Raw genomic sequence first — 17,056 nt, 5'->3', positions numbered from 1 at the left:
GTATTCATCAAAATATTCACCCTCTTTCTCAATTGATTATTTGTACAACATGTTTTAGATGGGGCTTATGAAAAGAGCTGATAAACCTAGCAAGCATTCCTATGTGTTTTGAGGTTTTCTTGGCTTTCTTTCATTGTCCTCTGGCACTCGGTATCTGATGGTAAGTACCCTCATGCTTCCCACATCTTTCTGTAGACACACCTGCTGAAGAGGAGGGACAGCTGGTCAAGGATGGCCGAGCTGACCAGGCTGCACTGATGGGAACTGTGTGCTCGTGTGTAAAGATAATGAGTAGAGAGAAGCTGGTCACAATACATTCTTACCTCTGGACTTACCTCCAGCAGATGAGTATCAAATCCTTTTATTTTTGGCCCGGGAACTGGAGGGAGGATGCAGGTCACCATGCTATAAAAAGATTTGTGAGATAAGATACATGACACATGTTTTCACTTTGTAATTTTTGAAAGATTAGCGTTATCTCCAAATAGCTGCTACATGACTATGGTAGATAGAAGTTAGAGTTCCGAGGCTATGTGAAACTAACAATCAGTGGTGAAGACAATGAATACTTCTAGAGGTCAACATCAAAATGAATTCTCGCGGGCTTCCCTGGTGGCGCAGTGGTTGAGAATCCGCCTGCCGATGCAGGGGACACGGGTTCGTGCCCCGGTCCGGGAAGATCCCACATGCCGCGGAGCGGTTGGGCCCGTGCGCCATGGCCGCTGAGCCTGCGCGTCTGGAGCCTGTGCTCCACAAGGGGAGGGCTCGCAGCAGTGAGAGGCCCGCGTACCGTAAAAAAAAAAAAAAAAAAAAAAAGAATTCTCGCTAAAGTGACTAGGGGATTATTTGCTGTTCTTGCCAGATTTTTACTACTTCACAACTGTGAGCCTCCATTTGATGGAAAGAGCATCAACTTCAAATGTGTCTATTCTACTTTGCTAGCACTGATAAAACTTTTTCATGGCGAACACACTGCAACTAATGGCTAAAATGAGGTGCTTGAATTATCCGTAGTTTCCATCATTTTTGCATTGTCTTTTTTGGCCATTATCCCTGACAACCATGATTGGGAGGAAGGTTGATAGACAGTGAAGTACCTGTAGCCCTTCAAAGCCACTACCCAGACCATAATCAAACAGATGACAGCAGAAAGAACAGCCACAAAGATCCATACGGTTGCATCTGTCATTGAGAAGTCTAAAAAGCAAACAGCCAGAAAGTTTTGATCACATACAGCATCATTAAAAACAAACAAACAAAACAAATCAATGAAACTTTTGAACATAAGTTCCGCCCCTCCACACCTTTTCTGATTTGAACATCAATCCAGAGTAACATTAATGATGGATTTAGTTTTTTCCAATATTATTAAATTTTAAAGTGGCATATATTTTATAGTTCTCTAAAATTTTCAAGATCCTTAAAAATATTATTTGATTTGATACTTATATAGGAAGTCCAAGGGTACATGGTCAGTTGCAGCAATAATAATTTAAAAAGCTAACATTTATTAAGTTCTCAGTAAAAGCCATATGATGTTAAGCTCTTTACACACATTGCCTGTATGGAAAGATGAGGAACTGAGACTGTAAGAGTGGTTTACCCAGAGGCATGTAGCTACAAAGTTGCAGTCTGGGATTTGAACCCAGGGCTTCTGCTTTTATTTAGTAAGAGCCAGGGCTGGACTGGATGCACACTTTTATGGCCTGTAATGCGGTGCTCTTTCCAGTATGCCAATGCAAGCCCTGATACTTTGGCCAGGCAAGCTGTCACAAGAGCTAGGTTTCGCCATGCAGTTCTGGGCAAGACTTCTAACTCCACTGACCTTTAGTTTCCTCCTTTCAGTTCCTAATGGCAATTCTGTTCTCTCTGAATACTTGAGATGGTTGGGAGGAACAAACAAGGTAAAGACTTTGTAAACTGTAAAGTACTTGGAAATGCAAATGATTCATTCCCTGTAGAATGCCAGCCACCATGTTTAATGGCACTTAAAGAATTGGGTGTCTTTTATACACTGTTCCTTGACTAAGAGACCAACATGTAATTGTCTTCAAGGACTGAAAATCAATTCATGCTTTTCAGATGGGATAGCGCCTTACAAATTTTGGGAGGACTAGATGATGACCTTGAATGATAGAAATGGGGCAGATGGGGAGGGCAGAATGACTGACCATCAAGCCCTCTGAGACATTTCAAGCCCATGACTGCAGACTTATCCTAGAAACTGGTCCTCACTGACAGTGACCCAGGGAGCAATGCTGTACTTACAAATGTCTTTGTGTTGAGTGGAGAGATGATAAACTCACCTCTACTCATTCTTCTGGCGAAGACTCAAAATAGTTTCTCTGTTAGTAGTTACTACATACAAATTTACCAAACTCATTCTATTTTAAAAATATTTAGGAGTATAAGCAAAAGAGAGCCAAGACACTCACCATTAGGTATCGGGATGGAGCTCTCTGGGCTCCACTCACTCCAGAATCCATGGTCTGGCTTGCAGTGAACCTGAACAAGGTATTTCTGCCCTGGATATAAGCTGAGAATCTTAAACTGAGTCTGCTGCCCAGCGAAATGAGTCTAAGGGAGGCCAAGGAAAACAGAAGTCACTCTGACTTGTGTTATGAAGAAAGAGACTTTTTCTATAGGCAGTAAACTATTGGAGGAGCGAGACCAAATGATCACACTTAGTAAATACCCTGTTCACACCATTCCACCCTCTCAGCCCACCCCTTCCTCCTGTTAAATACTGCTCACACAAAAATCAACAGGCTTTCTATCTCTCCATTGGGAACTCTAGTTCGGAAAGACAAATGTTCTGCTCCCTACACCTTGCTTTCTAAATTCTACATTATGGAAGGTGACTAGTTAATAAAATTGGAAAATTATTCTTTTCTAAACTCTAATAAAATAATTGATTCAAGGATCATTCACTGATGTAAAGCCACTAGGTGGAAGAGAACTGGGAATTCATGAACACTGAAGCAATTGTGCACAAATTAAACATGACTTCACAATCAAGGGATCAAGATGTGATCTCCCCGATCCAGGGGCCACTTTTAACATCATTTATGGTAGGCTGACCAGATGGTCTTTGTTTCCTGATATGATGGAATATGAAGCATATATTTCACCTCTGAAGTTTTCTTACCAAAAATTGTTCACCTGGAATCTAATCAAGTCTTTAGATCTAATGTCTGGTTACAGGCAATATGGGGACATAGAAATTGGTTAAATGACCTCACAAAGAACTAATCAGACAAATGCAGAAGGTGGGGCATTCTATGTGACAAGTGGCCCAGTCTCCTGAGCATGTTGACAGTGAAGGGATATATCAGCCAGCCACAGTGAGTGATCCTGGAGTGGATTCTGGTTTGAACAAACCAGCTGTTAAAAATATATTTTGAAGCAATTGGGGGAATTAAAATATGGACTGGCCATTAAATGATATTAAGGGATTCAAAAAGATGATATTAAGGAATTTCAATTAATTTTCTACATGTGATCCTATTATTTTGGCTATATTTGGAAATATTCTCTTTTTAAAAGAGACATATACTAAACTATTTAAGAGTAGATTATCATAATGCCTATAATTTATTGTACTATTTGTTTATAATGAAATATTTTAAAGTGAATAAAAATGCCATTAGCCGTGGACTGGTTACACTGAAATTTTTTCCTCCCACTTAGTGCCATTTAAGTACTCTCACAGATGTTAGATCTAAGATATCCTGAGGGAGGTGGGCTGAAAACTTGGCAGAAGTGGCTGTTCAGTTGCAAGGAGCTAGGCATGGGAGAGTTGTAAAGATGAGCCCCCATCCATCCCAGTGGAGGGGAGAAGGCCCTTCCACACATGGGTGGGTAACATCAGCATCAGGAAGGCAACGTGGTGGCCCAATAATTAGGGGGCATGACCTATTCTCAGTTGGGGTACTTCATCTTTGCCAAAGGACAGGGTTCCCTCCAAAAGCTTCTGGTTGACTCACCTCCCACTCAGCTGCTTTCTCAGGTTTTAATCGAATTTCATACTGGAGTGTGAGCCAACCAGATCGTACATCAACCAGGGTGGGTGGAAACCATTTTATCCACAGATATGGTTTTCTGTCTTCTGGCTGTTTTAATTCCAAAGTCAGGTTCACAGGAGGGTCTGGTTCAACTGTAGATATGAAAGAAACTCCATATTTAGTCAAATATGGGTATTTGAATCCAGAACTATATGACTTAGAGGCAGATCTCTCTACCTTTTTTATCTCCATGGTTATGAGACACTTGGTATTTGATGTCAGGTTCCTTTAAGTACAGGTCTGTGAACGCCTCCTTAAGAGTGAGGTGCCTAGACCATACTCTCCAAAGCAATCTACAGATTTAGTGTATCAAATTACCCATGACATTTTTCACAGAAGTAGAACAAATAATCCTAAAATGTATATGGAACCATAAAAGACCCAGAATTGCCAAAGCAATCCTGAGGAAAAATAACAAAGCAGGAGGCATAACCCTCCCAGACTTCAGACAATACTACAAAGCTACAGTAATCAAAACAGTCTGGTATTGGCACAAAAACGGACATATGGATCAATGGAACAGAATAGAGAGCCCAGAAATAAACCCACACACCTATGGTCAATTAATCTTCAACAAGGGAGGCAAGAATATACAGTGGAGAAAAGACAATCTCTTCAGCAAGTGGTGTTGGGAAAGTTGGACAGCCACATGTAAATCAATGAAGTTAGAACACTCCCTCATACCATGCACAAAAATAAACTCAAAATGGGTTAAAGACAAATATAAGACATGACACCATAAAACTTTCAGAAGAGAACGTAGGCAAACCTTCTCTGACATAAATCGTACAAATGTTTTCTTAGGTCTGTCTACCAAGGCAATAGAAATAAAAGCAAAAATAAACAAATGGGACCTAATCAAACTTACAAGCTTTTGCACTGCAAAGGAAACCATATACAAAATGAAAGGACAATGTACAGAATGGGAGAAAATACTTGCAAATGATGCAACCAACAAGGGCTTAATTCCCAAAATATACAAACAGCTCATACAATTCAATATCAAAAAAAAAAAAAAAAAAAAACACCATATAACACAAAGCAATTGAAAAATGGGCAAAAGACCTGAATAGACATTTCTCCAAAGAAGAAATACAGATGGCCAACAGGCACATGAAAAAATGCTCAACATTGCAAATTATTAGAGAAATGCAAACCAAAATTACAATAAGGTATCACCTCACACCGGTCAGAATGGCCATCATTAAAAAATCTACAAATAACAAATCCTGGAGAGGGTGTGGAGAAAAGGGAACCCTCCTCCACAGTTGGTGGGAATGTAAATTGGTGCAGCCACCATGGAAAACTGAATGGAGGTTCCTCAAAAATCTAAAATTAGGGTTGCCATATGGTCCAGCAATCCCACTCCTGGGCATATATCCAGTCAAAACTATAATTCAAAAAGATACATGCACCTGTATGTTCATAGCAGCACTATTCACAATAGCCAAGACATGGAAACAACCTAAGTGTCCATCAACAGCTGAATGGATAAAGAAGATGTGAGACACACACACACACACTGCAATACTACTCAGACATAAAAAATAATGAAATAATGCCTAGAGATTATCATACTAAGTGAAGTAAGTCAGAAAGAGAAAGACAAATACCATATGATATTACTTGTATGTGGAATCTAAAATATGATACAAATGAACTTATCTACGAAACAGACTCATAGACATAGAGAACAGACTTGTGGTTGCCAAGAAGGAAGGGGGGTGGCAGAGAGATGGAGTGGGAGTTTGGGATTAGGAGATGCAAACTCATATATCGAATGGGTAAACAACATGGTCCTACTGTATAGCACAGGGAACTATACTAAGTATACTGTGATAAACCATAATGGAAAAGAATATAAAAAAGAACATATATATATATATGTATAACTGAATCATTTTGCTGTGCAGCAGAAATTAACACAACATTGTAAATCAACTATACTTGAATAAAATAAATTTAAAAAAAGAGTGAGGGCCCTAGGGTGCTGGCTTGCCTTACCCTAGTCTCAGCCCTGCTGGCCAGTCACATTTTCTCCATTCATTTCTTACCTCCTCAAATCAGTCTCCACTACAGGTGAGAGAAGGGTGAGTGTAACTCTAGTGGACTTGGCATTATACCCTACAGTTGCTTAAAAAAATAGCTTTAGAAAATTTGCCACTAATCCTAATGCTTGTATGTTACTAAGTAAATACCTAAGAAAGATTGTTTTATATGGCCTTACTAAATAAATATCAGTTATTTAATATAAGTTTTAATTTGAACACAAGACTGAGAAATGCTGATCAAAACATCTTTGTACAAAGGTGCAAGTAAAATGTTCAAGATGAATCCTTGAAAGCAAAGTTTCTCAACCTCAGCATTATGTGTATTTTGACCAGATAATTCTTTGTGGTAGGGGCCTTCCTGAGCATTGTAGGACGTTAGCAGCATCTCTGGCCTCTCCCCATTAGAGGCCCTCTCTCCCTGTGTTGCAAACATCAAAAATATTTCCTGCCATTGCCAAGTACCCTATGCGAGGCAGAGAGCACCCAGTTGAGAATCACATTTCAAGTGTCCTCAGCATAGCTAAATATTTCTCAGTGACAACAATGAAATCTATTTCTGAGAGATTATGTGCCAATATCTTGTACCGCAGGTTATCGCTGGATGAGATTCAAGTTGGTAGACTTTACTGTGGTTAAAACTGCGTTGTAAATGAACTTCTGTGGCCTGTCACCAACACTGTATGCTGCAGGGTTATATGAGAATTCCATGAACACTTCTTTTATTATTTTGAAAAGTATGGCCCAACACATTCTTTCCCCAGAGAATTTGTTTTCCAGAGTCACTATGAATTGGATCCATTCGTTAATTTCACTTTTTTAAACATACTACTTCTTTTTAGTGATCCCATTTTTGTTTTTGTGGATAATCTTCATTATAGCAGTTGTGCATTTCAGAACTTCTCTTGCTTTCACTGTTTTGACCTTAAATATTTTAACACTTGAGGGCAGAATACTTGAGGACAAGGAAATTTAAGAAAGAAACTATGCAAATGGAATTATTTGGTGTTTAGCATTTTAAAGACTTCATATCTCAAGTAAATTTATGTGAATGGAATTTATTTTATTCCTACTTGTCAGTGGGGTTACTTTTTGATTTTCTTAAGCTAAGATCAAGTTCTGTTTCCATCCCCATGCTCATTGCAATAATTTGCTGGGGAGAGACAGAATTCAAATGGGTACCAGTTGATGTTGCAAGCTTTTCTAGTTTTTAAGGTTCTATCACTGATAACACGCCAATGGGATGACACTTGAGAGTCCTAGCCTGATTTTCCTTGTTGGTTGGTGTTAGGTAAGTCAGGAAGACTTGGGTGACCTTGAACCTAATTAGCTAGTCCTTAGGTTAGCTAAGGCCAAGCCATCTCTTGTCCTAAGCCATCTCTTGTCCTAAGATTCCCTTTGTTGTCCCTGCTAACCCATACAGATCACTGCAGTTATGTCTCATCGCCCTGCAGCTCAATATTGATCACGCACAGCAAGAAGCAGCTCTCAGGTCGATTTTGCTTCACTTTGCTAAAGACTTCTCCAAACATCGTGGTTGTGACCCTGGCCTTCAGCCTTCTGTTCAAGCAGCACTATTTACTCCCCAAATTCTTTATTTTGAAAAGAATAGCTCCAGGTGCTAAGAAACATATGTATGTTGAGAATTGAATTTGGGGCAAAGCAGTTTGGAGCAATTCCTGTGGGTGGAGAAGCAGATGAGATGCTTCTAAGAGCTGCTACTCCATGAAGCAGTTCTGTCTTTCAGGGAGAAAAATCTCAGAAAAGAAATCCCAGCTTGCCAAGGGAGAAGGGGACATCGGTCGCAGGGGGAGGGCTGGAGAGAAGCATTGATAAGGGAAGCTAAATAGAACATTGCTGTTGGATGCAGGATGGGGGATGGGAAGAAGGGTCAAAGGAAGGCATAAGGATTTTACTGTCTTACCATCATAAATAAAAATTGGTTTACTCAGCCATAAAAAAGGATGAAATAATGCCATTTACAGCGATATGGATGGACCTAGTGGTTATCATACTGAGTGAAGTAAGTCAGACAGAGAAAGACAAGTATTATATGATATCCCTTATTATGGAATCTAAAAAAAGGATACAAATGACCTTATTTACAAAACAGAAATAGAGTCACAGAGGTAGACAACAAACTTATGGTTACCAAGGGGGAAGGAGGGGGAGGGATAGATTGGGAGATTGGGATTGACATATACACACTACTATATATAAAATAGGTAACTAATAAGGACCTACTGTATAGCACAGGAAGCTCTACTCAATACTCTGTAATGACCTATATGGGAAAAGAATCTTAAAAAGAGTGGATATATGTATGTGTATAACTGATTCACTTTGCTGTACAGCAGAAACTAACACAACATTGTAAATCAAATATACTCCAATAAAAATTAATTAAATCCAAAAAATTGGTTTAAAACACTCAGTTGGCAAGGATGGTGTGAATTTTCTCATCTTTCTTTATGGGAATCTATCCATAGCCCAAGAAGACTCAAACTGAGTTTGACTATTAGTAGATTTATATTGGAGAACAAATTCCTCACCAATCACCCTTCCCCTTACCTATGTAAGTCACGTCCACGTAACGTGGATCCGAGGAACTGCTTCCCATCTGGTTCGTGGCGTTTACTGTGATGATGTATATCGTCCATATGGAGGTGTGCTTCTTGTTAAAGTAGCAGGAGTTGGGACCACCGGTTTTGTAGTCCGGACATTCATGGGTGAATGTCTCTCTGCAACGAGTAATATATTAGGAGTCAGTAAGAAAGTGGTAAAAAGAGTCTAGTTTTTTCTTAATAGATCAATACCACTGGATTTTGGGGAACAGGCATTCCAGATGCAAAAACCAGAGCTGAAGAAGGGCTCCCCAAGTTCTCCTGCCCTTCCCATGTCAGCTGGGGGTGACAAAGGGAAGAGAGTGCTGGAGAACGGGTGGCAGGGACACATCACAGCCCCAGTGACTCTGTTTCTCACCAACCCTTCCTGTCTACAGGTTGCTGTGGGCTTTGTGATATATGCCCCCTGCCAATAAACACTTGAGTTTTCTGTGGCCAATGCACCGCTTTCCTCAGGGAACCACCATTGGGTCATCTCAGGACACAGGGACTTTCCCCTGCACATACACACGGGGTGGGGGTAATGCACGAGGCAGCATTTATTGTTCATATGTTTTGAATTACATTTCATTAAAAAACGATTAAAGGGAATACAAACTGCAGTGTATTTCCAATTACACTAAGTCAGCCACAGAGAAAAGTGACTCTGAAAGGAGATATTTCAGGCCCAAGAGGCTCCTTAGGCCGCTCACGTTTAGACTTGGGGGCCCCCACGCGAGACTCACCACAGAGGTGTGCAGGCGTATTCCACTTTGCTCGCCACCTTGAGTTCCTGAGATCTGTTTGCATGACACCCTTTTGGGTCCCAGAAGGGATGGCAGCTTTGCGTACCACTAAGTCCTGTCACTGGGAAGTGAGCCAGTTGTTTCTACTAGTAAATATTTTCTTCACTGGGGAAGGATACAGCCGTCCCTGGGTTTCCAGGAGGGTCTCATTGTAACTGTGACGAACTCCTTGCCCAGAGATCACCCTGTTTACTCTGCACTGCAATTTTAGCTCCCAATATGCCTTCTGGGAGATCATGGGTCCATGGATTTCCTAAGGAAAACACCTCATCTTCCTTTTCTTGTAGGGCCTGTTATTTTCTTGCACAAGAAACAAGTTCGAAAAGCTAAGGTACCACGGTTGTCAAAGATTACATGATAATACTCTTAGGTTACAAAAGTAATGATTACAAAAAATGATAAATGGCACAAGATTGATAGACAAGCATCTAAAATTAACTAGCACCTAGGAAACACTTACACGTGACCTTGGGCTACAACCTAAACTTACGACAGGCAATGAGAACATTGCTGGATTGTGTTGCCGAGGTGGTGGCTGAGCTCATGTGCATGAGGGAGCTCGGCAGGGACATTAAGAGGAAGATGTGGATGCGTATGTTTGATTCCCTTCCTCCAGTAGCAGGAGTCTTATCGGTATCCATTCAGGGAAGCGTGGCAATTAACCCAGAGTCAGTGCTCCTGTGGCCCTGAGAGTGAGGACACCCCAGGTGCGCTTTGCTAGGAGAGAAGAGAACGTTTACCCTTCCTTGTGGTAAGTCAGCGTGTAATTGGTAGGTAATCCTCCGTCTGCCCCAGGCTTCCACCAGCAGGTGAATGTTTCCTTTTCGGGAGAACGACATTTAAAGATCTCAGGTTTTCCAGGAGGTGACTGTCCTAGAAAAAGCCAGAAGCCACTGGCGTCAATATTAAGGTCTCTTCAACTCTTTGACCGTTCTGCTGGTGACAGAAGCAGACTGATGGGGCCAGGCCAGTGATGAGGTCTCGGCGGGAGTAGGCCTAGGGGTGGAGGGCTCAGAAGTGCCAAGGTGTCAACAACCAGCAACACTCCTCCGCGGGCTGCGCTGAAGTTGGCAGGACTCAGAGAGCCTTGCGGTGGGGGCGGGGGTGTGCGTGCGTGTGCGCGCGCGCGTACTGTGAGGTGTCGATACTACACCATTTGATGTAGTTTCAACAACGGTGAGCATCAAGGGTGTAGGGACCCATATGGACTGAGGAAGAGGGTGAGGCCCTTCTATAATCCCATGGAGTCTATGGAGCGGATACACACCCACAGCCCCATACAAAGAATTCTTCCCCAGGCACCAGCATCCTGTGGTCATTTGCTAATCCAATGCTCTCTGGACCTCTCCCCTCTGGCTCACTAACCGCCATTTTTCTGCCATTCCCACACAATGAACCCAGCTCTCTTCTCTTGTTCTTTCACTGTATCTATCACTGTATCACCATTCACTTTTTTTTTTTTTTGCGGTACGTGGGCCTCTCACTGTTGTGGCCTCTACCGTTGCGGAGCACAGGCTCCGGACGCGCAGGCTCGGCGGCCGTGGCTCACGGGCCCAGCCGCCCGCGGCATGTGGGATCTTCCCGGACCGGGGCACGAACCCGTGTCCCCTGCATCGGCAGGTGGACTCTCAACCACTGCGCCACTGGAGAAGCCCTCCATTCAGCTTTGACCTCCGATTCAGCATCACAGTCTGGCTCCCCATCCTCCCTGCCTCCATTTCCTAATTTGGGTTTTTGGTCCCTTTTCCCTTATATTTCTCCCTCTCCCCCTGGGTCTTTATGGGTAGGAGGCATGGCAGCTCCTACAGGTGGCTGCACTTGTGGTTACTAGCTACCATCATTATCTAGGAGCTGTACTTAGTCCCTGCTGGAAGCTAGCAGGGCTGAAAGAGCTGATGTGGAAAACCCGATGCCAAGTGGATGAAGGTTTTGAGTTCCCTAATCCCCAAAGCTCTTGGTGAGCCGGCTCCCTCTTCTACTCCTTGTCTGTCAGGTCCAAAGAGGGAAACAGTGGCCCTGATGCTGCTGGGCTGGGGGCCCCATCCACAGCAAGCCACGTAACCCCAGTTGGTGTTTAGTTCAGGAAATCAGGAGCAGAGAGGGGAACTTCCAGGTGGTGGTCCCTCAGCCTCTGGGGCTTCTCTGTTTTCTGCCACACTTGCCTTTCACCCCTCACGCTGGCTCCTGGGTAGAACTGCTAGCAGGTTAGAAAGAGCAAGTTTGGAGGAGAACACAGGTGGGAAGACAGGGCACTAGGCAAAACCGCTGGAAAGAAGAACTGAATGGAAGGGGACGATGCGGTGCACAGGCTGGGGCCGAGGTCACCAGGCTGCGTGTCAGCCAGAGCCCAGCCACCTCCCAGCCCCCCGAAAACGGTCCACGCCAGACAGCCTGGGGTCAGCTCTGCCAATGTTTGTAATGTTGCTCTCCTCTACAGAACATTTCTTCAGGGTAATTTCACAGGGTGAAGCGATTTTTCGTTTGTTTGTTGTTGTGGCTATAGGGAGGAGTATGTGAGGTAGAAAGGAAAGTTTACTTTTAAAAAAGCACAAAACTTATGGCTCAATAATGGGCATATTTAGAAGCCAATTAAGGCCACTGCTGATTATTTGAATACTTAAAATTTCGTTATGGATTATACTGCTCTCTGCGGTCCTTTCTCTGAAAGCTTCTCTCTCTCACATTTCACTGGTTATTAATAGTACCTGGAGGAAACTCAAGAGAGGAGGGTAAAGTTGTGAAATTATAATTAGTTAAATGTTTCTTTCACCCACTTTAGAGGAGATGGTTACAATGAATGGACAGTCTCACTATCCCTGTAAAATGCACACAAACACAGGAACAACCACAGAGGTACCACACACAGGCGCGCGCACACACACACACACACACACACACACACACTCAAATAGAGCCCATATCAGAAGCACACCCACATACCACAGAGGAATAATATACACGGGTGCATACTTGTAGAAGTATACACCAGTACACACACAGGTACATACACAGAAATATACACCCACAAATGTGTACACAGACAGGTATACCCAGAGAAGCATTTGCAATCAGGCACATATAAGGAAGTTAAGATATACGCAGGTATACAAAAGTATACACACCCAGAAATACGCAGTGGTAGATACACTGAAGTGTACACACACAGGCTCACACACTCTAGTCTAGTTGTGAATTTCATTTCCCCATAACAGAGTTGGCTCTATACCCATTTCCCACCATGTAACAGCAATCCCCTTATAACTCTTTACAGGTTTTCAAAGATTTTTCTCACACACCTTTTCATCTGAGGTGGAAGAAACATCACTATTCTCACTTTGAAAATGTATAAATCCAGAGAGGTTAGGTAATTGGCTCAAGGTTGCACAGCTAGTAAGGGACAGAACCTGAACTGAAACTCTGGTCTGTTGTTGGTAGAGCTCTTTCCCTACACTCCCAGAATGAGGATGGAAGTCAGCATAGTGACAGGATTTTGCATTAATTGCATTCATTCTTTTGCATTAATTTTTGCATTCGTTTTAATCCCCAAAATATTGTAAATAATTTAATAGCAGCAAATGACATGGACATTTTCATTTCTCATAACTGCATTGCAAGAGGACTGTGATGGATTCTCCCCTCCTCTCATATAAACACCCCAGGGAATGAAAGAGAACAGGACAGTCTCTTACTTACCATTCAGAAGGTTGGTGTTGAGAAACAGTAGCAAAATGAAAACCACTGTGGATGCCACATTTTCCTTCATGTTGGCTCCCTTCTCTTTCCACAGGAAATGGATCAGAGGTTCACTGAAAGAGAAGGCACAGGCAACTCTTTTGAAACGACAGTCTGGTCAGGCACATGCACCACTTTACTCTGGGTGTTTGCAACTGATTCTTGCTCCTTGCTGAACGTGAATAACAAAACAGGAGGAAAGGAATGTAGGAAAATGTGACAAGGATGGCTTGGCTCAGAAGCATCGCTGCACACATGCTGGGAAAAATGCCACCACCAGAGGTCATCAGATGACAACGTTCAAGGGCAGCCCAGCCGCAGCTGGCTCTTTGCACACACCCCAAGGAAAAATTGTTCTCTTTGCACCCCACAGTCAACTAACGATAGATCACCTGTTTTACGTGACATAGATTGTATTCCCTACAAAAGAATTGTTCTGGGAGGGCTTTGATCCTCCAGCCAAAATTAAGCCAGGCTGAAAAAGTCAGGGCATTCAGTTTAACTCCAACCTGGCCTCACGGATGCCACCAAGTAAGGGGGGCTTCGCCTGAAGGTTCAGGTTGAGAAGACTCTGGAAGCCTTCTGGGCTATGGGCATGGCTGTGAACGATGTAGTGAACTCTAGTGAACCTCCACATGGTTCCTTTTTCCCCTTTGGAAAAGCCCCATAAACAAGAAATGACAAATCCCAGTAATAATTCAAGTCCCTTGGGTTTCAAGAATTAAGCAAATTTTGAACCTGCAGGGGTTGGGAGTTTTGAGAAATTTATTATTATATTATTACTTTTACCCTTGGAACAACTTTTAAAGCCTCTAAATGTCCTTCTAAGAAAAAAGGATTTTTAGAGACATTTGGAAAAGGCTCATTAGTCTTTTTGGACTCCACACAACTCTCGGAAAACAATAGATTTGATGAAGTAAGTGTAAATTCTTGGAAACCCATGGCTTACATTTTCCCTTTAAAATTTATGGGTTTTTTTAAATCAGGGGAAGGGCATCCAGGGGCAAGTCTGCCCGTCTAAGGACGTTGGAAACGACTGAGTGCTGTTTGATGGGCCCTGAAAAGACCAGCCTTCCTTGGTCCATTCCTCCTGGTCAGAGGGCGGATCACCATCTGCCAGCCTCACACCACCTAACAGACAACTTCTTGAAGCCTTCCACCTGCTACTACTCCCTCTGCGATGTACTCGGAAATAGAAATCTTAGTGACAGTAGAGGTTCGGTGCACACAGGAGCCATCAAGCGACTCTCTCATAACTGGGGCTCCTGGGTCAGTAACAACTCCTGTGAAGTAGCCAGTATCCTGTTCTTTGGGGACCTTCTAGTTGCTTTTTCAGGATTCTTTTTGAATATCCTCCCAGGTTACACGTTCTAAGCCACCTGCTCTATCTAACCCCTCAGGGTCATCTAATTAAATCAAGATGCTAAAGGCTCATAATGGGTTTCAAGTCATTCCTCCTGTGTATGGAACACTTACCATGGGCCAGGCATCAGGCTGAGTGTCTTTTAAAAATTTTTTTCGGCTGTGCTACGCAGTATGTGGGATCTTAGTTCCCTGACCAGGGATCGAGCCCGCACCCCCTGCATTGGAAGGGCAGAGTCTTAACCACTGGACTGCCAGGGAAGTCCCTGTGCTGAGTGTCTTAATCATCCAGATTGCACTGAGCCCTCACAGTACCCCTGTGCATAGCATGGGCTATTACAATCCCCCCCTTTTTTAATTTAATTTTTATTTTATATGGGAGTAGGTTCATTTACAATGCTGTTTCGGGTGTACAACAAAGTGGATCAATTATACATATACATATATCCGTTCTTTTTCAGATTCTTTTCCCGTATAGGTTGTTACAGAATATTGGACAGAGTTCCCTGTGCTATACAGTAGGTCCTTGTTGATTATCAATTTTATACATAGTAGTGTGTATCTGTTTATCCCAGCCTCCTAATTTACCCCTCCCCCCAACCTTTCCCCTTTGGTAACCATAAGTTTGTTTTCTAAGTCTGTGAGTCTGTTTCCTTTTTGTAAATAAGTTCATTTGTATCATTTTTAAAGATGCCACATGTAAGTGATATCATCTGATATTTGTCTTTCTCCATTACCACCCCTTTTAACAGAAGAGGAAATGAAAGTGTAGAAAGGCGTAGTAAATTGTCAGTCACGTGCCATTGGGAGAGAGGAATCTGGCAAATCTGAGAGCGTCTGATGAATCATCCTCGTTTGTGGACAGTGTGTGATGAACGTGCAATTATTCCCCATTCTATGGGGGAGACGGTGGAGACCACAGTGACTGAGTCAAGGTGAACAGCACCCCAGCCTCGAACGGGTGTGGAGTCAACAGAGCCAAGACTCAGTGAGCTCAACCGCCATACTTGTGCCTGAGGATCTCAAACACCGCTGTTCTCCCTAATCCAGCTTCACTGGATCCATCTAGACCTGAAAGAGTTTTTTTGTCCTAAAGATCTGATCTCAGCCTGGCTTGGGGATGGGAATTCTACCTACTGGCTGAAGAAGTTCTATAATATCATTTTATTGAAACTTCCCTTCTCTTTTTGCGTCAAAATACTTGAGATCAACTGCTATAAATCACACCTTTTGGGCGAGGTCACGTGCTAACTAGACAGCTCTTCCAAATCAGGGGTCCACATGTTTTGAAAAAGAAATGCCTGGATGGGGAGCAGGGTGGAGCAGACAGGAGCAGATACTTTCATCACTTATGCTTCCTGGTATGCTGGTCCAGGCTCAAAGAAACTCTCCTAAATAAAGTTTTCCAATAAAAATGCTTTCAGGAAGCATTTTATAAACTAAAAAGGAATGAGCTCCTCTGGGATTTCCTAAGATATCCTGGAATCTGTTGACTAGCCATGGGTAGTTTCTGACGCCTTGAAACCCCCATGTCAGAGATTGGACACACTCATAGTGGTCTCATTACTGTGTTTCAATAAATAATGATTCCCAACTCATCCTGCAACTGACTCTCCAGCAGGGTAAACACAGTGGGGTAAGTAAACCTTCAGAGAGAAAGATAACCCCAACTGCCCATTTTGCTATGCTGACTGTTAACCTGACCATCTACTGTGGTCTCTCCCCACACTAGGCATACCTCCTGCTGTCCACTGATCATTTTTATGGCTGGTGGACATGAGGCTGGGGATAAATTTGGTTTTTGTCTCAAACTAAAAATAGAGTTACAGTATGATCCAGCAATCCCACCCTTGGGCATATATCCGGAAAGGACAAAAATTCTAATTTGAAAAGATACATGCACCCCAATGTTCACAGCAGCACTATTTACAATAGCCAAGACATAGAAACAACCTAAATGTCCATTGACAGATGAATGAATAAAGAAGATGTGGTGTATATATACAATGGAATATTACTCAGCCGTAAAAAAGAGTGAAACAATGCCATTTGCAGCAATGTGGATTACCTAGAGATTATCATAGTAAGTAAAATAAGTCAGACAAAGACAAATATAATATGATATAACTTACATGTGGAATCTAAAAATGTTGATACAAATTAACTTATTTACAAAACAGAAACAGGCTCACAGACATGGAAAACAAACTTATGGTTACCAAAGGGGAAAGTCGGGGGGAGGGATAAATTAGGAGGTTGGGATTAACAGATACCACTATACATAAACAACAAGATCCTACTGTATAGCACAGGGAACTATATTCAATACCTTGTAATAACCTATAATGGAAAAGAATCCAAAAAAGAATATTTGGGTCAGATATTATATTCAGATCTGAAGTCTGACTCACTTTGCTGTTTGCTGTACGCCAGAAACTAAC

The 17,056-nt window shown here is 42.5% G+C and overlaps 1 protein-coding gene across 7 annotated transcripts in view; it reads right to left on the bottom strand.

Moving 5' to 3' along the window:
• PRLR (prolactin receptor) overlaps positions 1–17,056 on the bottom strand; it is a 172,077-nt gene that overhangs the window by 11,697 nt on the left and 143,324 nt on the right. For all 7 annotated transcript variants that reach the window (XM_060009602.1, XM_060009596.1, XM_060009597.1 and 4 more), the window contains 7 exons: positions 13,215–13,327; positions 10,262–10,394; positions 8,684–8,853; positions 3,987–4,156; positions 2,436–2,577; positions 1,098–1,197; positions 336–405 (listed from right to left, as the gene is read on the bottom strand). In XM_060009602.1, coding sequence (XP_059865585.1) covers positions 336–405; positions 1,098–1,197; positions 2,436–2,577; positions 3,987–4,156; positions 8,684–8,853; positions 10,262–10,394; positions 13,215–13,284 — 855 coding nt within the window. In that variant the 5' untranslated portion in view covers positions 13,285–13,327. The remainder of the gene's footprint in view (positions 1–335; positions 406–1,097; positions 1,198–2,435; positions 2,578–3,986; positions 4,157–8,683; positions 8,854–10,261; positions 10,395–13,214; positions 13,328–17,056) is intronic.

This window comes from Delphinus delphis, chromosome 3, assembly GCF_949987515.2.
Source record: "Delphinus delphis chromosome 3, mDelDel1.2, whole genome shotgun sequence".
NCBI classification, from domain to species: domain Eukaryota; kingdom Metazoa; phylum Chordata; class Mammalia; order Artiodactyla; family Delphinidae; genus Delphinus; species Delphinus delphis.
The sequence above is the reverse complement of the archived record's forward strand: the minus strand, read 5'-3'. Positions and strand labels throughout refer to the sequence as shown.